Raw genomic sequence first — 24435 nt, 5'->3', positions numbered from 1 at the left:
AGCTCCACAGTCAAATTTAGTCATCTACAAGTCAAATTTAAACAGTTCCACAGTCAACTTTAGCCAGCTCCTAGTCAAATTTAGCCAGCTCCACAGTCAAATTTAGTCATCTACAAGTCAAATTTAAACAGTTCCACAGTCAACTTTAGCCAGCTCCTAGTCAAATTTAGCCAGCTCCACAGTCAAATTTAGTCATCTACAAGTCAAATTTAAACAGTTCCACAGTCAACTTTAGCCAGCTCCTAGTCAAATTTAGCCAGCTCCACAGTCAAATTTAGTCATCTACAAGTCAAATTTAAACAGTTCCACAGTCAACTTTAGCCAGCTCCTAGTCAAATTTAGCCAGCTCCACAGTCAAATTTAGTCATCTACAAGTCAAATTTAAACAGTTCCACAGTCAACTTTAGCCAGCTCCTAGTCAAATTTAGCCAGCTCCACAGTCAAATTTAGTCATCTACAAGTCAAATTTAAACAGTTCCACAGTCAACTTTAGCCAGCTCCTAGTCAAATTTAGCCAGCTCCACAGTCAAATTTAGTCATCTACAAGTCAAATTTAAACAGTTCCACAGTCAACTTTAGCCAGCTCCTAGTCAAATTTAGCCAGCTCCACAGTCAAATTTAGTCATCTACAAGTCAAATTTAAACAGTTCCACAGTCAACTTTAGCCAGCTCCTAGTCAAATTTAGCCAGCTCCACAGTCAAATTTAGTCATCTACAAGTCAAATTTAAACAGTTCCACAGTCAACTTTAGCCAGCTCCTAGTCAAATTTAGCCAGCTCCACAGTCAAATTTAGTCATCTACAAGTCAAATTTAAACAGTTCCACAGTCAACTTTAGCCAGCTCCTAGTCAAATTTAGCCAGCTCCACAGTCAAATTTAGTCATCTACAAGTCAAATTTAAACAGTTCCACAGTCAACTTTAGCCAGCTCCTAGTCAAATTTAGCCAGCTCCACAGTCAAATTTAGTCATCTACAAGTCAAATTTAAACAGTTCCACAGTCAACTTTAGCCAGCTCCTAGTCAAATTTAGCCAGCTCCACAGTCAAATTTAGTCATCTACAAGTCAAATTTAAACAGTTCCACAGTCAACTTTAGCCAGCTCCTAGTCAAATTTAGCCAGCTCCACAGTCAAATTTAGTCATCTACAAGTCAAATTTAAACAGTTCCACAGTCAACTTTAGCCAGCTCCTAGTCAAATTTAGCCAGCTCCACAGTCAAATTTAGTCATCTACAAGTCAAATTTAAACAGTTCCACAGTCAACTTTAGCCAGCTCCTAGTCAAATTTAGCCAGCTCCACAGTCAAATTTAGTCATCTACAAGTCAAATTTAAACAGTTCCACAGTCAACTTTAGCCAGCTCCTAGTCAAATTTAGCCAGCTCCACAGTCAAATTTAGTCATCTACAAGTCAAATTTAAACAGTTCCACAGTCAACTTTAGCCAGCTCCTAGTCAAATTTAGCCAGCTCCACAGTCAAATTTAGTCATCTACAAGTCAAATTTAAACAGTTCCACAGTCAACTTTAGCCAGCTCCTAGTCAAATTTAGCCAGCTCCACAGTCAAATTTAGTCATCTACAAGTCAAATTTAAACAGTTCCACAGTCAACTTTAGCCAGCTCCTAGTCAAATTTAGCCAGCTCCACAGTCAAATTTAGTCATCTACAAGTCAAATTTAAACAGTTCCACAGTCAACTTTAGCCAGCTCCTAGTCAAATTTAGCCAGCTCCACAGTCAAATTTAGTCATCTACAAGTCAAATTTAAACAGTTCCACAGTCAACTTTAGCCAGCTCCTAGTCAAATTTAGCCAGCTCCACAGTCAAATTTAGTCATCTACAAGTCAAATTTAAACAGTTCCACAGTCAACTTTAGCCAGCTCCTAGTCAAATTTAGCCAGCTCCACAGTCAAATTTAGTCATCTACAAGTCAAATTTAAACAGTTCCACAGTCAACTTTAGCCAGCTCCTAGTCAAATTTAGCCAGCTCCACAGTCAAATTTAGTCATCTACAAGTCAAATTTAAACAGTTCCACAGTCAACTTTAGCCAGCTCCTAGTCAAATTTAGCCAGCTCCACAGTCAAATTTAGTCATCTACAAGTCAAATTTAAACAGTTCCACAGTCAACTTTAGCCAGCTCCTAGTCAAATTTAGCCAGCTCCACAGTCAAATTTAGTCATCTACAAGTCAAATTTAAACAGTTCCACAGTCAACTTTAGCCAGCTCCTAGTCAAATTTAGCCAGCTCCACAGTCAAATTTAGTCATCTACAAGTCAAATTTAAACAGTTCCACAGTCAACTTTAGCCAGCTCCTAGTCAAATTTAGCCAGCTCCACAGTCAAATTTAGTCATCTACAAGTCAAATTTAAACAGTTCCACAGTCAACTTTAGCCAGCTCCTAGTCAAATTTAGCCAGCTCCACAGTCAAATTTAGTCATCTACAAGTCAAATTTAAACAGTTCCACAGTCAACTTTAGCCAGCTCCTAGTCAAATTTAGCCAGCTCCACAGTCAAATTTAGTCATCTACAAGTCAAATTTAAACAGTTCCACAGTCAACTTTAGCCAGCTCCTAGTCAAATTTAGCCAGCTCCACAGTCAAATTTAGTCATCTACAAGTCAAATTTAAACAGTTCCACAGTCAAATTTAGCCAGCTCCACAGTCAAATTTAGCCAGTTCTTCAGTCAAATTTAGTCAGCTCCTAGTCAAATTTAGCCAGCTCCACAGTCAAATTTAGTCATCTCCAAGTCAAATTTAAACAGTTCCACAGTCAACTTTAGCCAGCTCCTAGTCAAATTTAGCCAGCTCCACAGTCAAATTTAGTCATCTACAAGTCAAATTTAAACAGTTCCACAGTCAACTTTAGCCAGCTCCTAGTCAAATTTAGCCAGCTCCACAGTCAAATTTAGTCATCTACAAGTCAAATTTAAACAGTTCCACAGTCAAATTTAGCCAGCTCCACAGTCAAATTTAGCCAGTTCTTCAGTCAAATTTAGTCAGCTCCTAGTCAAATTTAGCCAGCTCCACAGTCAAATTTAGTCATCTCCAAGTCAAATTTAGACAGTTCCACAGTCAACTTTAGCCAGCTCCTAGTCAAATTTAGCCAGCTCCACAGTCAAATTTAGACAGTTCCACAGTCAAATTTAGCCATCTCCACAGTGAAATTTAGCCAATCCTGGTTAAAATTAGCCAGCTCCTAGTCAAATTTAGCAAACTCCAAAAGTCGACGAAGGAGAAGCGAAAAACCCCACACTAAACTTATTTTGGTTTTTGATAGACATCGTAACGTTACCATTTATTTCTAGGTTAAAGCCGTAACGAAATTTGGAAAAGAGAAAATTCGATCACAGAGCCGAGAATATTATTTGATAGGTTTTTATTGCGAAAATATAACTTGAAGGATAGAAATTGGTGACGTTTTACGAAGACTTAAGAGGCGTAAAGCCACGAAAGAAGAAAAATTACGCATTGGAAGAGGCTGATAAATCTTAAAACGTGACAAATAAACAAGTGAAAGGATGAAAAGTCCCTCGAAACAGTTTGGTTAGTCTTCGACGGTGTTCAGAGTTAAAGAGGATGAAAAAGATCCCCGTAGGATGCAAAGTGCCTGTGCAAATCTCAAATTAGATTACTCCTCGATAGGTGGAGGAAGAAGAAGAAGAGGGAAGGAAAAAAAATTCATAAATCATGAAATGGGGAATAAATTCCCGGAATGCAGTTTCACAGAAAAGTCTCCCCATCATTGGTCACACTCCAGGAGACTTAGAGGAAGAAAGTGTGCAGTAATTCCGAATTATAACCTTAATGCAAAGAGTGACGATGAAAATTTGATAGAGGGGGAGTGGAAGGAGGAAAAAAATACCTCAGATTTTACGAGGGAATCGAACCTTCCTATTCATTTTTATGAGTTTAGGAGTAGTAGTTCTCATGCAAATTGTAGCATATAAAATTAGTTCATACAAAATTCATAACCTGTATAGTTTATCGTAAATCATTGACAAGTAATGTGCATATTTATTATAAATCTATAAAGGTACGAGCTGTATTTAATTATTAGAAAACATGCAAATCCGATATTTAAAGTTTATTACACATACGGCGATAAACAGTGTTGGAAAGTTTGCATGATTTAACATTGTTTACTGAGAAAAAAAAAGCTTTAGAACAAAAGAATGTTATAAATCACTTCAAGCGGCTGGCGTACTTATTTTTGTAAATTATTTATTGAAATCAAGTAAAACAGCAAAGGGGGGAGAGAGAAAGGTTATAAATCATGGAAAGTTTGGAAAAGTTAGCTCTTATTATTCATTTTTGTAAGTGGAAAACCCGTTGAAGAATCCGTTTCTATGGACAAAACCCGTTGCAAAAGTTTTGTCCATAGAAATTATCCTCGTTTGTTCCTTTGTACCAATCCAATCAATGCATTTAAGACAAAGTGACACGAAGGGAGAAGGTGTCCCCCGTCGAGGTAAGTGCCCTCTTTGCCAGACGTCGTTCGTATTGGATAATGTCGAATCCTAGATGAACCTTAAGTCAATTATTGGTGCCTTAATGGTTCCTTCAGAACTGAAACTACCGGCAAAGAAAGAACAGGAAACAGAATCAAAAGCAATTACAGCAACGAGTAATGATATTATTGGTTGTTTCTTCTCGGTTCCTTATTGGAGAACGTCACGTCACGTGCCTCCGGACAGCACTTCGATAATTAAAACTGCTGGCGACTTTGAATTTCAAACCTATTGTTCTTCTCTAACAGAATTTGCTATACTTTCGAAGTCTCTTCTTGCGTTAATTTAGATTCTCTCCAAGCATCCCTACTGATATATTTATACGTAATTTTGATAAGGGAAAATATTTTCATGCGTGGAAAATCTCGTTTCCAAAATATTTTCCTTGCGGGTTATGCAAATTTTTATTTAGGTTAGGGTCTGATGGGAGGGAGGGGGTGAAGCATGCATCGAATCGTTCGGAAGTTCTCATTTCCAACACCATGCAAAGCGATCCGAGTTTAAATTCTCCGCTCGAAGAGTGGAATTTTACAGGAGAATTCTCGATGCTCCTTTAGAAAAATGAGGAAAAAATTTCCCCCATTCCCTCTAATAAAAAAAAAATTTGTCTATTTATGGAATAAAGCTTTAAAGTTAAATAATCTGTTATTAAATTTTTAATTTTTGAAAAATACTTTCAAAGAAAATTACATCTTAAATAATTAAAAGCAATGTTTTAATAAGAGGGAAAAAAAGAATGAAGAGTGGGGGGAAAAGATCGAGATGAATTTAAGAATATCTTTTGGCAAAAGTATATTAATAATAAATTCTTCTTAAATCGATTCTCTTCGTTAATACAAGAGCATAAGCAACCTGTTATATACGGAATCAAGTAGAAGGATGAAGAAAATAGCGAGATGAAGGAGGAGGAGGAGGGAGAGGAAAATCGAGAGCATCAAAGAGAACGTGAAAGAGTTCACATCACCAAGAATATGAACAAGTAAATGAGTAGAACTTTCGGCCATGTTGGCATAATTTAACGTTTTTGTCATAATCATTAGCCAGTGGGTGCTACGCTCTCGCACGTTTTGGCAGCATTCCAAAACTAGCTCTCCCTCCCTTTTTTTTATTATTATTATTTTTTTTACTCCCTTCTCCCTCATCTAGTGTTTGTTGGAACCATTGATCTGCTACAAGATCACGTGGTCATCTCGTTACGCTGTGACGTCAGCGGGTGATGAAAGCCACGGAGACATTTTTGCCCGGAAGTGGCCGACAAGAAAGGATAAAAAAAAAAAAATGTCGAGTGAAATTCAATCAATCGACATTTCGAATTATTTTTCTCCCCGAAGTATTTTTACTTTTCTTATTTAATTAAAAATTAAGTGAGTAGAAAAAATAACAATTAAACATGATCTAGAAACGAAATAAAATATTTAGAAGGGGTTTTTTCCTCCTAGCTTATAAAGTTTTGTTGAACATATAATCTTATTAATTCGTAGCAACGTATGTGGTGAGTTCATTGAACTTTCTAATTTAAGCCTGTTCTAATTAAATCCGATTGTAATTCAGCCTGTTGTAATTAAAAGCCTGTTCTAGTTGAAGCCTAATGTAGAGTTTGAGGGCCATCAAAAAACAAAGTTCTGAACAACATTATAAAATCCTATTTAGAAAGTTGGCCTATTTTTATATATAAAACGTGGGATATCCGAACTGAGCGACTCACAACATACCAGGAAAAGAGTTGTCTTCTCTTCCTTCTTCACTTTCTCTTCTTCCTTTTCGTCTTCTTTCTCCTTTACTTGTGTCTTGTCTGGTCAATTCCCTGTCCGGCCAGTCAGTCTCTTAATTCTCTTTCAATCTCTGTTAATTTCGTCACTTCTTTCTATTTTATTCTTTGTTTTTGACCAATTATGCTTTAGTTCCGGAGGAAGATGAAGTAATTTGTAAAATGTACGATTGGTCATCTAGTGGTCCTCCTTCTCTCTTATCAATGAAAAATGATGTGCGGCCTTGTGACATAAATAATATACCGCCGATCATATAACACTATCGAAAAAGGGGGAAACGATTGTCGTCCCCTCATCTTTTCCTTTGCATGTTCTGAGATTTATAACATTTAATTGATAAATTTTTTATTCTAATTTGTTTCTCTTAATTATTTTAAATCGATATTACTGAAAGTTTGGAAAAGGGAGTCCCTAAAATCGGAAAAATAGGCGAAATTCCTTTACAACATTGGTTAATAGATAAACAGTCTCAATGTCACGTTTACATACGCATCTTCCAGATGTGGGTCCAAAGGGCGTCCTGTCTGATAGCTAACAGTTCTCTTTACATAACCAGAATATATGGCCTATATAGATACAATAATAACAAATGTTTTTGAGGGGAAAAATGATGGGCCTCACATTAATGTAATTGAAGCCTCTTATATTTGAAGCCTATTGTAATTAAATGTCTCTTCTATTTAAAGCCTGTTAATTGAAATCTTACCAAGTTGAAGCTTGTTCTAATTGAAACCTCACCTAGTGAAGCCTGCTTTAATTGAAACCTCACCTGGTTAAAGCCTGCTTTAATTGAAACCTCACCTAGTAAAGCCTGTTCTAATTGAAACCTCACCTAGTAAAATCCTGCTTTAATTGAAACTTCACCTAATGAAGCCTGCTTTAATTGAAACTTCACCTAATGAAGCCTGCTTTAATTGAAACCTCACCTAATGAAGCCTGCTTTAATTGAAACCTGACCTAGTGAAACCTGATTTAATTGAAACCTCACTTAGTTAAATCCTGCTTTAATTGAAAGTTGTTCTAATTGAAGCCCGTTCTAATCTATCCTAGTTGAATCCTGTTCTAGTGAAAGCCTGGTGTAACTGTATACACACAAACACACGCGCCCACACACACACACACACACACAGATAAGCTTATAAACCTGTATCGACTTCAAAAATTTAATATGTATTCTCTTATTGATCATTCTTGAACTTTACTATTTTTTCTTTTTATTTTGCCGGGAGTTTCTTACTGCAAATCACATTTTCTTTGAAAGGATTATGTCGAAGTTCTCGAAATTCGACTTAACTATGGGTCTTTATTGAACTCGGTTAAATTCCTTCTCACACCAACATTCGACTTGGTTCATTTTATCTAATTCTATAAATGTGTTTCAAATGGAACTCTATATAATTCCGAATCTTTTGGAAATTCTCCTATCGATTTCCTCTTACGCTTTCACAAAGGCTCTCGCTTTGAATTTTTTGAATCCTTCTTGCCTATTGCTTTTAACAAACTCAACTTATTCTCAGAACAAAGTTAAAGTTAAACTTCTACCCACTCTACCAATTTCTCTTTAAGATTTATTCAAGAATTTCTACTGAATTCTATAAGGAAACTTGAAGATTTTCTTTCATGTCAATCGGGTCGAACCTTTGAACGACGGCCACTGACGAGAGAGTAAAGTATGGAGGGTAAACAACCCGTAACAACGACCATAAGTGTTCGTTATTTCTGATTGTTTTAAGGGCGTTTTCTTATTCGATAGAAAAAAAGTGGCCGTTCTTTGGAGGTGATTTTATATGCATTTTTTTGTTCCCGAAAAGGTAATGGTCGTTGTTAACAGATTATTTATTTTCGTATCCATTTTTCTTAAAAATAACGAAGAAAGATGAAATGATCATCACTGCATTACTAAACAGAAGGAACCTCCAACAACGGTCACCTCTAAATGGCGACCACTTGACTGTAGGATGGCCTAGACAGTTGATACGTCAAACTACCGATTTTTTAATGCTTCCAGGCCAGTGGTCGTCCTTCACAGGTTAACGATATAAGTTTATTTAAATCTATTTTTTAGAAATTCTCCGAAATAACCGCAAAATAACATCCATTTATTTTATTCTGTCAGTGGCCGTCGTATACAGGTTGGACGATATAAATTCACTGAAATTTTCTTAGAAAATTCTCCATAAACATTACTTAAATTGAAAATAAACACTAAAACATCAAGTAAATAAATTTACAAAGGAAAAGGTAACAGCATCATTCCTAGATGCAGAAATGTTGAATATACACCGAAGATATAAGTGTATTTTCCACATTTATATAAATTACACAAAAGTATAATTAAATTTGAATCTAACAACTAACTCAATAAGAATATATTCTAGTTTAAAATTCTAGAAAACATTTTGTTTGTTTGTTTGTTCTATATTAAATAAGTAAGGAAGAGGAAGAGGAGGAGAAAATATATGTTCTTCATCCATGAGTGGGATGGGAGATAAAAAAAAAATGAATATTTATGAGTTTATTCTTTTGTAAATCTTCTGAGGATTTGATTGCTTTTACAAATAGATGGCGGCACGAGTTTAAAGATGCCCCCAAAATGATAATTGAATATTATCTACAACGTTTATCTGTTCTATCTTGCTCAAGATATATATTTAATTTTCACAGATTGCTATTGAACTAGTTGGGCCCGTAATTGAACCAGTAGTTGGCTTACGACGAATAATTGAAGCAGTTTAATTGAATGTACTACAAAATTACGCTTCTGGGAATATTAATTCGGTAATTATTCTCTATCCGGAGATACTTTCCATATTTTAAGAGGCTTGGCATTTAAGAAACGAGGACTCCATACTAAAAAGAAGAACGGAGGATGGTTAAAGAGAGTATTCTCCGTTTTTAAAACTGGTATAAAATAATAAAATATGGTATTCTAAATAATGATAAGTATTGTATTATACTTAACCTCCATTAAATCACCCTATCTACGTGTATTAAAATCATTCGAGTGATTAGATTCTTGAAGGGATCCTTGTAATGAGATGTTCCTCATTTCAAGGATACCTTCAGAAATCGTTGTTTCTAGTTTTAAAATTCTCTATCTTATACAGTTAGAACCTCCCGGGTTATTCACCTGTAAACGGCGGACATTTTTTTCGATCGTTTCTCGTTGAAAGATAACCTCTAAACAACGACCACCCCGAAACAACGCAGCAGTTTCGAAACTCGTACAAAGAACATCCAATGTTTTTTTTTTATAAATTTTCGTCAGTGTCCGTCGTTAACAGGTTTATTTTTCTGCCATTTAAGGCTTTTATCTAAGAATTTTTGCGATGTATTTCAAAGAGATTTGCTTAGATATTTTTTCAAGTGATTCTTTTACAAATTCGCACATTTTACAGAAATAAAAAGTCATTATTTTTTCTTCATTTTCGTATAAAGGAGTATTAAAGTGCAGCGAGAAAGAGAGAGAGAGAGAGATGCGATTTCACAAATTGAATTCTCGTTTCAGTGATTCTTTGAAAATTGTTTACGACTTCAGATGTGACGATCTAAAGTCAATTATATCGACGACTTCCATATGATTTTCCCAATCCCCTACCTTCTCCTGTTGTAAACAAATCGCATTTTTTCGCAGTACGAGAGAGAAAATCCCCCCCAAAATAAATGGAAATGCGCAATTTTTATCATTTCTTCAAGTGTTCCCGAGCGTGAAGAACTGATTTGAAGTGGAAATTTTTCTAATTATTTCCATACCTTGTCGCTCATAGTTAAAGCCCAAACATTCAATCTTTTTAATTTTAAATTCGATCCTTCAGAATCGAATTTTTATTTTAATAAAAACCCGTTTAATCTAAGAACATGGCAAAAAAAAATGTCTTACCGTTTTGGCATTTTCCTCCTCCTCTGTTTCTAGATACGAATTCCGAATCCGTGTAAGTTCCATCGGAATTATTGTCTGACGTAGAAGAGGAAGATGGCCCCCGACGGAGGGATAAGGATATCCGATTTCTCGGGCCATTCCCAGCCGATCCAGGATTGTCACGTGGTAGAGGGGAGGCATCCCAAGTAGTGGAACCCGTGGCACTGTGAGGGGGTCGTGGTAACGTGCCGTATGCGGGATACTGCATGGTCTTCTTGCCACTGACCAGAGACGGATCCACCTCCCCTTCCGAGCCACTGTATCCACCATAGTTTCTTGCCGTTAGTAGTTCCATGCTGCTATGGTTGTAGGAGCGGCCGCTACTCGTGTTATTGTTACCTCTACCCCGTCCTCGATCTATAAAAATGAGGGAAGAAGGGGGAAAATTATATATATAAAAACTGTATTTTCTCTTGTATTAGGAATGCTTAAGTATATGTTTCCTTCATTAAAACTCTTCCTGACTTTTGCCATCTGGACTACAAGGTCCAGTCTGTGACACTCGCGTCATTAATCGTAGCAGGTGTCAACTCCAGAACTACGTTACCTGTCAGGTGACTGACCGCTTCCTGTTTCTGCAAATGGCTTACAGAGTACAGTTTTACACGTGACGCCCTTTCCAGATTTATTGACTTTTCTGAAATCTCCGAATTATTACTCTGGATTAATGAATCTTTTCAATTTTAATTCTTAAGTTATTTCACTTAAAACACCGGAAATAATTCGGGATAACCAAGATTAATGAAGGATTATAATATACAGCATACCCTTAATCACTCCTGTAAATAAAAGATGGCATCCCTCCTATATATACAGGAGGGGTGCCATCTCTAAAATAATATACAACATACTCTCTCCTGTAAAATAGGAGATGGCACCCCTCCCTACTCTTTCTTGTATGTACGAGAGATACAAGAGGGAGTGGGAAGGGGGTATTATCTCCTATTATATACAGTATACTCCCGCCATATTATATTAAAGGGGTGCCATCTTCGATACAATATATAGCATACTCCATCTCTACTCCCTCCACGAGGGAGTAGGAAGGGGTGCCATCTCCTATTTTCTTCTACAGACTAAAGTCCATCTCAATCTATAACGTTAAAGTCCTATTCTGTCAACAGTGGAGATGCGGAGAGTCGAGCACTGTATAGTAAATGCCAGTAAACACCCATTCAAATGTCGAGTTCGTTTTGCAATTCAAGTGGGGAATCTCCCGGTTACACTTTCCTTCATCCCCAAGTCGTAAACGAAGCTATTTGGGCACCTGGCCCAGGGCGTGATGCACCAAGGATCTATCTACATCTAATCCTTCTCTGGAACCATCTGGGATCGATTTAGTTACTTTGAGCACGACACGGGAGCCGTAAATTTCGGGACGTCCACAGGGGGTGATGCAGTTTTAGAGAAAGTTTTAAACATCTTATGTTTCAGCCGGATTTCCTTGATTTGTGTTACCTTTTCCTACCGAGTAAATGAAACTTTCGACTATCGCAAAGGCTTTGAAGATCGATACGTGGTCATCGGAGGGGGGGAGAGAGAGAGAGAGAGAGAGAGAGAGAGAGAGGGAGGAATAAAACGGGAGGAAGGAAAAAAAAACTAATGGAAAAATAGAAAATTAAAAACTAATTAATACTTTTTATTACTGGACAGTCGGATGGTTAGTAGAAAGTCATTATAATTATTTCATTTCATGAATAAGTCAATAGCTGAATGCTACTTACAGTTGAATATAAACTAGAGGGGTGGGGATTTCGACAATGATGAATTGTCTATAATGTGTTTGCAAAAGTTTTGTGGTGAACTTTTTCCGAATGGGAAGCGTCATCAGGAGATACCCCCCTCAGATTACATAACATATTCATAATTTACTCTCACCTCCCTCATAATCCCGTGTTTATTTTTAGATGAAAATCGACCTTCCTCGTGTTTTAAAACACGTAAAATATCTCTAACCCGAATCTTTATTAAATAAAAACGAGATAAAAATCAAGAGATACGAACCACTTATCGTATACAAAAGTCTAGATCTGGCTTAAAGATCCGACATTTAAACCTCGTTATTATATTAAAACGTGGAAAATCGATGGAGTAATAGACAATTTAATCTTCGTATCAACCCAAAAAGTAACGACGAAACGTTATAACGGGAGGAGGGGAGGGGAAGAAAGAATAGCAAAAATGATGATTATAAGCCCGAGTAAAGCCAAAGTTGATTGGCTGAGTCGGAATGATGCTATCCTGGCAACAAATCGAGGTCACACACGCGTTACCATGGTGACGGACAGGTACACAATAGGGGAGAAATTAAAAGTAAGATATACAGTTTTGTCAACGACCGCAGGGACCGTACATGATACTACCACCGAAAATGTTATCCATATTTCAATTTTATGAAGTGATCATTACCTTTAAACGATTATGGGGCATTTAAAGACGGCATTTCTGTAGTTTGGTCAACTAATAGTTTGATAGAGGGTGAGTTAAACGACTGAAAATGCCCGGCTAATAAGAATTGCCTCGTAAATAATCGTCACTTCCTATCCCCCTCTTATAAAATTCTCGTTTGGGATAAACTATTGGAGAAACACAAGAGACTTAAAATCATTGGCTTATTGCTAACGATCTCGTTTGTCACCGGGCATAAATTTAATTGTATCCATTTTATAATGCCTAGTATCTTAGACACACCACAAAAGACGTAAACATTAATATAGTGGGGTGAGCATTATATACCAGATAACGTCTGACCTTCTCTTATTTCTTTATGGTTTCCAAGACAGATAAGGTCAATCGATTTTGGGTTTGAAGGTTACTCGCTTATTTTATTTTATTTTTTTATTTTTTTCCCCTGTGTCTGTGTGTTTGTTACGACTTTTTCTCTACCGTAATCCTCACCGGGAGGGAAATTACCTTTAATAGTATAATTTGACAATTGTATGAATTCGATAATATAAATTATTTATGCGTAAGACGTTACAGTGATGACTTTCTCTTCCACAATGTTGCAATTCCATGTTGGAGCTGTCATACTACAGTAACTAATGATACCCTTCAAGAGTGGAATTCGGGTCATATATCATTTCCACATACAAACACACAGACAAGGAAAGCACTAAGAGAGTCAAATACCGTAAATAGCAAAACTATAGATAAATCCGAGGGTTAAATATATATATATATATATATATATAAAGGTAACCAACATTAAATATTTTTGCTAAAAAATTAAATTGCTCGGAAGTTTAAGAAGAAAAAATGTATAATTTACGTTAATTTTCTGTAGAAATTTCGTTAAAAAATGCTTATCCTACGTTGTTTTCTATATCAATTTTGTAAAAAAATAATGTTTAAATTACGTTTATTTTGTACGGAAATTGGTAAAATAATGCCTAAGTTACGTTTATTTTGTACAGAAATTGATAAAATAATGCGTAAATTACGTTTATTTTGTACAGAAATTGATAAAATAATGCGTAAATTACGTTTCTTCCTTACATAAATTTGTAAAAAAAAAATCATGCCAAACTTACAGAAATTCATACAACTGCCTCGTGTATAAACGTAAATACAAAAGACCCAATACGTGTTTAACACTTGATTTTTCAATAAATAAACTCGACCTATTAATATTGATCGCATGCCGGGAGGGGGCCACGAAACTTTCTTCTATTTTAAATAATAAATGGCATTGATTCGAGTTCCATAAGATATTCAGTTTATTAAATATTTTATAAAATGTATCAAAACAAAGAATCGAAGGAAAAAAAAAAGAAAAAAGAAAAAGAAAAAGGGGAGATCGGCTACCGTTTCGTGACTTTCTGTCCGTTTACTAATTTATTCTTTTTACATTTGTTTTCTCTTATTTCAACCTCTAATTTCCTTAGTTATTGAAAAAATATCGATGCGAATGGAAATTAAATCACGTTAATAAAGTCATAAATTTGTCTCGTTAAATTTGATTTGTTAAAAAAAAAATTGTAGACAAGTCTTTTTTTCTGGATTACGAGTTTGAACTTGTTGACTGTAGTATCAACAAATTGGAAGTCATTTAAAAAAAGTTTAAACGGAAGTAACGACGATGAAAAACTCTTCTTTTTTCCCCACAGAAAATAATTATCCCGTGTTTAAATTAATCTTTTCTTCTTATCAAAATAAATTTATTTCCTCTTAATTTCAACAAATGGAGAATTTTTAGAAGATTAATCGATTGTTTTGTTTAATTAAAACGATTCCCCCCACCTCTTTTAGACATTTGAAAGACGTATCGTGGGTTCGGATGGGAGAGAGTTCGTTTCCGCATCATATAATGGAGGGTGGGATTTGATTGAATTGATGGAAAGTCAACGTAACGTATACAAAAACGGGAGGATTTATTGGTGTTAGAATTGTGTTAAAAAAAACCGGAAAATTCAACGTTGATAGCGAGGTACGAACCCATCACCATTTTTATCTATTGGTGAGGGGCGGAAGTAAAAGATTAATAAAACATTTTTAATCATGTCGTGGGTTCAGGCTGGGTGTGGGTTAAATCCAGCAACACCCGGACATTATAATGAGGTGGGAGATTTGATTGGATTGATGGAAAATGTAATGCAATAAGTATCGGAAAGAATGGTATCTTTTTTGTTAGACACGTAAAGAAAGCAGAAAAACTCCACGTGGTTGGTGTGGTACGAACCCACCACCAACTATCGAAAACCCAACAAACTCTACCGAACTCATCACTAATTAATTCAGAGGTTTTTTTTCCCTCCACTCGATCAGTGGTGGGAGGATGGAGAGGAAGGGGATTAAAATGAGGAAGAATATATTTATAAATAAATTATTACATCATATATGTTTATAATAGAATTAACTGTCTTTTTAAAGAAGTAAAAGTAGTATACAATAACTTAAAATTTATTGAGAAGCTCACAAATAAAACTCTTAAGTTAGTCTCCTTTACTTTAAAGTGCATTCAAAGTATTAAAATGTTTTTGGAAATATTCCAAAAATTCCAAAGACGGAATCTTTCACTACCAAAAATCCTCTCTTTTTTTTGATTTCCAATCATCCAAGAATGTCCCCCTTTATGACTATTTGGACTAAGATTTGATAAAATATATATTCATGTATTCATAAACATTAGCATGATAATGCAACTACTCTTGTTAAAATGGTATTGGATTTTCTTCGAAAATTTTCTTTCCATTATGGAAATATTCTAATTATGTATTATAAATAATAATAATATTGATAATATTCTATATTTGATTTAAGAAAGAAAGAAAACAAAAGCGTTATGGTATTCGGATAATCCGTCTTTTTCTAATTCATTTTTAAGAATTTTCCGTAACGAGGATCACTCCTATACCCTTTTCGGTACAGAATTACTTTGGGTATAGTCAAAGGAGGATTTTCCCCCTTTCTGATACATAATTACAATGCATAAGGACGGAGAAACAACTTTTCTTCCCTTTCTCACAGGGTACAGAAGGGGTACAGAATTATTGCGCGTACAGATTGAGGGAGAGACTTTCCTCCCCTTCTGGCACTAAATCAACATTTGAGCGGAGAATTACGCGTACGATTCCTTCACATTTGTAATTATTATATAGGAAGAATAATCAGTACAACTAGAACCGTCGAGATACTCAAAGTGTAATCGCGATTTTATCGCTGACAATGATTGATAGCTTCTAGTCTGTATATAATTTTAGAGAATGAAAGGCAAACCAATCGTCTCTACAACTACTCCGTTCACTACTTTATTATATCAATAAAGCCGAGCATTAGATCCAGAGCGACAGTTTATGCTTCGGCGGCTTAACCATCCTTCTACTCCCGGCATCAAGATAGACTAGGGAAAAGCGGTTACCATGGAGATGACCGTAGCATGGCAGAAAGTAATAGTTCCCAACAGAAAGATGGGATACCCGTCCATAAACTGTCGTACTTCTTAAATTTTTTAACCAAGGAATTATGACCCTGCGACCGTTGCCAAACTCCGAGTTAGCAAAGGCGCACGAAATATATTAGGTACCATTTGGTGTATTTTTTTATTTTTTATTTTTTTTTATCCTTCTCTCTTCTTCTTTTTGGCGCTATGTTGTGTCCTATTCGCCAAGTGTTTTATTTTTAAGTCGCAAGAGTAAGTAGATGTCTTTCAATTACTTCTTCTTCTTACTATCTTCCTCCTCTTCTTCCTCTTGTTCCTTCTCCTTGTTGGACATTTGTTAACTTTAATGCCGACTTTTTAAATATTTTATTTTAAATTCGGGTTTTAGACGGATGACTTTGCTTTAAAATGAAATGGAAATGGAATATTTGGCTATTTTCTAATTTATTGCTGAATAAATGATGGTTTGCAATGCAATTTTCAATCCTCCTCTTCTTCTACTTCTTCCTTCTTGTTTCGGCTGTAAACTTTTTTGTAAAATGTTTTAGACGATTTAAATCCATATTTTTAAACATAATAAACATAATAAATAACCCTCCCCCTTTTTTCAAAGTTATTATAATGTTCCTCTTCGAGCAGATTGCTGCTGTAAAGGACCTCAAAGAGAGCCATTTATTAAACTCGAGTATTGTAATTCAAATTTAATTTTTCTTTCCCCTTCCCCTTCTGGTAATAAAAGTAAATTTGCTTCTATTGTTATTTACTTAATTCTTAATCTAATCGAATGGCCATTTATTGAAAGAACCCTTATTGCATCCTTTAATTCTTATGAGGAACATTCCGAATTTTGAGCCGCCCTCCATCTACACACACACAAAAAAAAGAATTTATTGCTTAATTTCTTTATTTTTTTTTACTGTTTTCTAATCGTTTTACACGAGTAAACGACTAGATAAACTCGATATGATAATTATGTTACTGTAGTAGTATGGAGAGATTCGGAGGATCACGATTCTTGGAGAAATTATGTAATCAAATTTCGGATGGGTATTAAATAAATATATCACGTTTTTTCGGGATTTTTCACTTGTAAAAACATAAATCTCGATTTAAAAAAAAAATGCAATTAAGGAGGGGGATTTTTTTTGGGGGGGGATGAGATAACAGTCCTTTTTTTTCCCTCTAAAATATTTTCCAAATGGAGCGAAAGTGAAAGATATATAAGGAAAAGAAAATGCCCATTAAAGTATATGGCCATCATAGAGGATTGAGAGAGGCGTCATGGTAATGTGGACATTACCCGACTCAGCACATTCCAATACTGTCAAAATTTCTGTAAATTACTCGGCTTATGCTTACCGGTGATAGATGTCAACAGTTTCCTGTGGATCAAGATAGAATGAAATGACCATTGACAAAGTTTCTTTCATGCATTCCCAGATTTATGTATATGGGATGAAATTACTTCCTTTTCTCGATTTCAATACTACTTTAGACGATATTTCACTGCTTAGGAAACACTTTGAAAAAAAAATACATCAATCTATGTTCTTTTCTTCTTCCAACATGATAATTTCTTCATGTAATTCCATCGATCACGCGCGGTCGATTTCTTTCGAATTACGCACATTCCTTGCATTAATAATTTTATCAATTTAAAAATGCGCACGTAGTAGTGCCCATAAGTAACGATTCTTTGCTATCATGCACAGAATTTACGCATGAATATATTTAATACACGAATCGTCGTAGAGCTGCGCGTAATCGAAGTGATCTATAGCTAGTTTTTTTAGGTATGAGTAAAAATAACACAGTGTATCGATACAAATAATAGAAAATCTATAAAAATGAAACTTTATACAAGACGAAAACTTATATATTTATTTTAAAAAATTTATAAGAAATTCTATAAATAATTTTTGTTTTGAAAAATGCATGAAAATACTGAAAAAAATATATATAAAAAATTGAACAGATCTTAAAATATCAAGTGAAAAAATAAGACGATATACGCAATCGAATCGCTAATCTTCCCCTGTGATATGACACTAATCCCATTGGAAATTTAATCTGGATTAGCGATTAAGACGTGACAGTATTCAGCAGAATATATAAGTAAATACAGTCAAACCTCTAAACAACGTCCATTGACGGGTACCGGTACATAGAAATGGCAGTTATTTGGGGGGTTATTTAGTATACATTAAAGAAACCGTTTTCAAAAATATGGCTGCCGTTTAGAGGTGGCTTTTATTGAAGGTTTGACTGCATATATATACACTTATATGTATTAAATCCAGTTTGAAAACACTCCTCTTCTTTCCTGCCCACTTGTAGCCTAGTGGATAAAACTACTTAACACTGGTCGTGGGTTCACACCTGACTAAGAGTTTACTGAAATTTCTTTACGTGTCTAACACATAAATATGGGCCGTTTGCCGTAGAAATTCTCACCAATTTGGCTTATGTGTTGTATTTTCTTCTTGTTATCCATCCTAACTTTTACCCACCCCCTCAAAAAATTATAAAATAAATAATTAAATTAATTTTTTCAATAAATAATCCATTCAAAAAGATTTTCTCCCAAAAATTTCAATAGAAATTAATCTCGTTATTACAAGATCCATTGATTGAAGAGCGAGGAGGGTACTTAGAAATGCGCTTTGCAAAATTGAAAAAAGTGGGTTTAAAAAATAAACGATTGTAAATTTGGCAAGATGAATGTATTTAAAACTTTTCGTGTGAAGTTCCATTGTTTAGATAAATACTGTTATCTTATTCGATAAGGTCCAAAATGTAGGCAGGTTGATTAATGGCTGGTGTATCATGCACATGCAAATATCCATAGTCTTGGCTATCTATTACGAGCCGCTAGTTTCTGCTGTTGACACCACTTCGGACGTGTCACCAACTGGTGACAGCTTTGCTTTCCTAAATACATAAAACGAAACTACGATATTTTGTTACGTCAAGCTTATATTTGCAACTTTTTTTTCCCCTTTCCTCCTCCTCCTCTTCCTCTTCCTCCTTCTCCATAAATATTTAAACAGTAACAAATAATTAATATCGTGTTAATATTCATGCACCATATCACGTGTATCTTGTAAAAGTATTTTTATAGATTTTATTAAGTAAATAAATAAATAATAGATGATTCCTATACGAAGTAGGTTATGTTTATTCCTGTACAATTAATTATTCTGAGCTATTTTTAAAACTTTAAATTCGTTTCCAATGTACTGTACTACAGTACATTCAATTTCGCATTAAAAAAAAATAATAACACGGGAACTAATGGACAGAATGACATCACATTCCACTATGTTGTTGATGGAATTTTATTTAAAAGAAAAAAAATTATTAGTTACAAAAATATCCGCTGGGGAGTAAACGGCGCTGAAACACCGTAGCGAATAAACTCAAAATGCCTTAAAAGTTAGGATACTTCGAGTACATAAAGAAGGCCATCAAGTGGATCGAGTTCTTGCCTCTTAAACTTCATTCATCGAGCGTGCTATGGGGCATTTTTAGTTATTCACTACGGTGTTACAGCGACATTTAGTGCCCCAGCGGTCAATTTTGTAACTAACTTCACCACAAAAGCAATTGTTCTGAATTCTTCGAATTAGTGAGCCTCAGTATACAAGAAGATGAGGAGGATGGATTAATTTTTGTTACATTTGATGATGCTGAAAATAATCCAGCGATGAAAACCGAAAAGACTGGACAAGTTAGGATGTAATTTTGTTACTTGTGCCCATTTAGGAAGACAAAGAACAAGGGCTTTTACGCTTAATCTCGTCAGTAATACCGTATTACCACACTAAATGAAGGTTCTTTATTTTAATGTTTGTTTTGTTGAAGAAAAAGAAAAAAAAAGAGAAGATCAGTTTGGTGGTGTCTTCAGATACAATGATGCCATTGTATAGAAAGAGTGCCTTAGGAAGATAAGGTAGTTGCTTTTTTGTTTCTTTACAAGAATTTAATTAATATTCTTATCTACTCAATTAAATTTATTTAAAAAAAAATCAAGCCAATATACTCTTACTGTTACTTATAGATTTAAATTATTTTTAATAATTACCTTTCCTTATTTCTTAATAAAACACTTCTCAACTCAGGGATGAAAAATAAACAGTAGGGGCTAAATTTTGATTAAGATTACTCGTAACTTAAGCATCTTAAGTGTAAAAACTTTGTGTTTTTTTTTTTTAATAATATGACACGTAATTGGCACTCTTCTAGATAGAAGATTTCACTTTTACAGGAAGGTGACGGATCTAAAGGCGATTGTTCTCAATTCTTCGAGTTAGTGAGCCTAAAGAAAGATTAGGATTTTCAATTTTTCTTGTTAAAGTCCCAAGGGAATCTCGTGATATGGAATTTCTTTCGAATCCTTAAGCCACTTCCATCGTTCTTTCTTAGATATTTGAATTGGAAACAATTACCTTTCTGTTGTATTTTTCTCGACGATTCTACTATTAATAAAATAATAAATTCCGTATTAAATCCAAGGATTTAATAAACCGGTGGGGAAAATACGGCGTTAAAAATTGAACCAGTGAAAAAAAAAATTGAATTAAATCATCAAATATCGGGTAAAAAACTACAGAAGTCGTAGAAAAGAGAAGTGTCAAAGACAGGGAATTGAGACTTCACGCACCAGCTGTTACATTGGTCTATGCTACAGAACTTCATACAATACACTAACTTTGAAGTGTATGTAACATATTCCCTAATTTATTACTTTGCCAATACTGAATTCAATACAAAGAATTACAATATGAAATCACGTAACATTACTATTAAGTTTTGTTATTCTCATTCATTTCTTTCACCCTCAAAATATTTGTATATCGAAAGGGAGGAGGAAAAATATATTAAAAATTTAATTATAAAATCCAATTTAATTTTTAAAATATAGTTAATCCGATTAATTAGTGGGATTTTTCTTACTAATTACCAAAGCAAAAGACAAAGTAATGCAGTTAATACATAAGGATTTGTGAAGATATGTGATCCGTTGAACTCGCACTTCTTATAGAACAAAGGATTAAAGGTTGTCCTTAATTGGTTTGCTTTTGATCTCTTATCCATTTTTAGAAGAACTTATAATCGATCCACACGCGAATCTTTTAATATTTAACTAAGGAAAAGTGTTTATAGATTTCCAAGAAAGCTCTTAAGTACATCATCTAAAAAAAAAAAAAATGGGGATGGCCGGTAGAAATGGAAAAGTAAAGGTTTATTGATCTAAATTCAAATTTAAATATATTTTATTTCAAATTAACATGACAAAAAGGCGATAAAATTCATTTATTTATTATTCTAAAGCAGTATAATTTTAAATAGATTTAAAGAACAAAAGGTAAATTAAGGAAGCAATTGTACAGTATGCATTTTCCTCTAGTAGTTTAATTATAATAGTTTATATGTTAGCATGATGTTATATATATATATATGCGCCGTTTGTCAGATACGGAGCGAAATTGCACGTCATAGAGATAAAGGCCCACAAGCGTGGAACATTTATACTATCCTCTATTGACCAATTTAGTCGATTATGCATTTGTAACCCCTACAGCCCATTAAATTTATCTGCTAATATTATCACTGATATATTATTGCATCGATCGGTGAATATTTTAAGAGTTTAAGAGAGATAATTAATAAATTTATTTATGTATTAACAGGTTAAAAAAAACAACACCGTTTTTTTTTGTTTGTTAAAACGTTTTTTCCCCCTTTCTTTCTCCACCCCCTACGAAATCTCTTCTCCAAATCAAATTATTATTGATTAAACGGTTGAAGAGAAAAATTGAAATAAAGAAGCAAAGACTCAGGTGTCGAAAGACTGAACTGAACAAACAAAATAACTCTTCTTTTACACAGGAGGATGTCTACAAATAAACACTGAAAGAAACACGAGTAAATATCTCTCTCTCTCTCTTCGTTATTACATTTTACTACTCTTTGTTAGTGGTAACACCTCATTAAACTTATAAATTTATAAGTAAAGAAAGGGATTTAAAAAAGAAAAAAATATATATTCTAAACTAAAACGAAACTTACTGTAAAATGCCATAATTTATTTTTTTAAAAAAAAAGAAAGTAAGGCACTTACATCGGGGTAGGAAGAGGAGGAGGAGGAGGAGGAGAAGAACACTATTCAAAATTCATCTCATTGCTTTCGAATCACGTGATTATTCCAACCACGTCGAGCTTTTGCAGAAGATGCACAGCATTCGATTTAGCCAAAGCTAGTTTTGGGATTCACGACCCGGGGCCATGCCACATCGCATCGATACATAGAAGAGTAGTGAAGCACACTCGCACTTATGCGGGCATTTTTCGGACTCTTCGTATTCCTTTGTCTTTCAACTTGTAGATATATTTTTTTTTCCATTTTCATCCCGGATAATAACAGTTTCTTCTTCTTCCTTCATCTTTTCCTTCTCCTCCCCACTTTTTTTTTTTTTTGCAAGGTTACGTTGAAATTCCTGCAAATCTTTTTTGCCTATTCAATCAATTTACTTTGTTGTAAGCTTTACCATTGTTGGTAACTCCGCCTAAGGCTTTTGAATCCAACTGAAAAGATCATACCGCCTAAACAAGACTGCCGATGTCAGGAAGTCGATTCTTTCCCTATCTCTACTTGTATAATGAGCTTGTTATCACAAAGACGAGTGCGGATCACCATTATTATAAATCTGTAGAAATTAATTGAAAGACAGGTGTGAAGAATACCTTTAACTTCATTTGATAATGCCGCTTTCCTTTTATTATATTTACTCGCCATACCACAAAAGGTTATTAATTTATTTTCCTTCCTTTCCCTCCCTCCCTCCCTCCTTCCCTTTTCTTACGTAATCACTTACGTAACTTAAAATTGATAGAATTCTACCATTTTACCTTACCTTTTAATTAGGTTTTACCGCAATTAATAAGAATTATTCGGTTATAAATAGGACTATTAAAAGAAATTTATGACCTTTGGCAATTTCTTACGTTCTTACTAAGAATCGATAAGGTAAAGTAATAACTCCCCTATGGGTATTCCAATCGATCCGTCAGTAAATTTTTTATTATTTTTTTTTTTAAATTTAATTAGGAATTTTGTTTATTAATTAAAGATTTTTATGTTTATATATATAGAAATTTAATGCTCTTACCGTGTTTTCTGCTATCGGAAGTTACTCTATTTTCCTCATAATCTACTGTTTGTTCGCTGGTGTACCTGTACTGCTGATCATCCTCGTTGTCTGAAGAACTGTAATCTTGCCATTCTTTGCTCCTTTGTCTGCGGATGCGAGAACCTTGCCTGGATAATCTACTCCCTTTGTTCAACGAATCCATAAGGAATCTAGGGAATTAAAACATAGGAAATTTCTTGTTTAACATCAAACAAAATTGTATGGTTTCTCAATTTCTAAATTATGTAATTATACATTTTGTATTATTTAAAGGGATTTAACAGACAGTTTCCGACACCAGATCCGTTTATAATTAATTAAGTAAAAGGGTAAACACACACACACACACACACACATACACACACACAACGGTGGATAATCAGAAAATTTAGGAATTCATTTTTGATAACCGCTGCCAAGTAATTTAAATGAAATTATTCGTTAAATTTTTCTTTTTTACTTTCGTTAAGAGGATTTTTATCAAATTTAAGCCTTTAAATAACTATTTGTTTCCCTTAAAGACATTTTAAATTATTATTTTATCGAGTTATCATTACGATCTTTCGTATAACAATACATCTAAACAAACAATAGGTAATAGAAGGAATGTCTAGAGGAGAGGGGGGAAAAGAACTAAAATTTCCCTGAAGTAGGGAAAATCTCTATGTTTAATTCCCTTAATATAATAATTGAATATACTGTGTGGTTCCTATTATGTATTTTGGGCACTCGAAAATGTCTGGAAGGAGGTAAAAGAAGAAAAAAACCCTAAGAAAGTAGGGAAATTCTTTTGTTTACTTTCTATAATTTAATTTTATTATAGGGTTTTCAGTATCTGTTTTAGAAGTCCTACAGTCCTAACAGGAGTGCCTGGATAATGACAAAAGGAACAAATTTCCCTATGCCTCATAGAAGTAGGGAAATCTTTTCGTTTACTTCCTCTAATTCGGTATATAATCCTTCCCCAAAACCTTCTTGATAGGTCTAAAAACTAGTGTACATTTTTTACGTCAAATTGACGTCATCATCGTGCTTTCTCATAAGGAAACAATAAGAATGACGTCAAATTGACGTAACTATTTATAAAGCAATTTATAAAATTGTTTAATCAGAATTTCTAACTCGAATATTATTAAAAATATTCAAAATAAACGAAGAAGATAGCCCATTTT

At 34.3% G+C, this 24435-nt stretch overlaps 1 protein-coding gene across 4 annotated transcripts in view; it reads right to left on the bottom strand.

Moving 5' to 3' along the window:
• LOC111637571 (teneurin-m-like) overlaps window positions 1-24435 on the bottom strand; it is a 136877-nt gene that overhangs the window by 52496 nt on the left and 59946 nt on the right. For 2 of the 4 annotated variants that reach the window (XM_023383428.1, XM_023384112.1), the window contains exons 2-3: window positions 23243-23433; window positions 10151-10546 (exon numbers count right to left, since the gene is read on the bottom strand). In XM_023383428.1, the coding sequence (XP_023239196.1) occupies window positions 10151-10546; window positions 23243-23426 (580 nt within the window). In that variant the 5' untranslated portion in view covers window positions 23427-23433. Of the gene's footprint in view, window positions 1-6213; window positions 6426-10150; window positions 10547-23242; window positions 23434-24435 lie in introns of those variants that run through there. The other 2 variants (XM_023384757.1, XM_023385426.1) reach the window with 2 other exon arrangements.

Source organism: Centruroides sculpturatus, unplaced genomic scaffold (genome assembly GCF_000671375.1).
Source record: "Centruroides sculpturatus isolate CEXI.00-Female unplaced genomic scaffold, Cexi_2.0 scaffold146, whole genome shotgun sequence".
NCBI classification, from domain to species: Eukaryota; Metazoa; Arthropoda; class Arachnida; order Scorpiones; family Buthidae; genus Centruroides; species Centruroides sculpturatus.
Note: the sequence above shows the minus strand (reverse complement) of the source record. Positions and strands in the feature narration are given on the sequence as shown.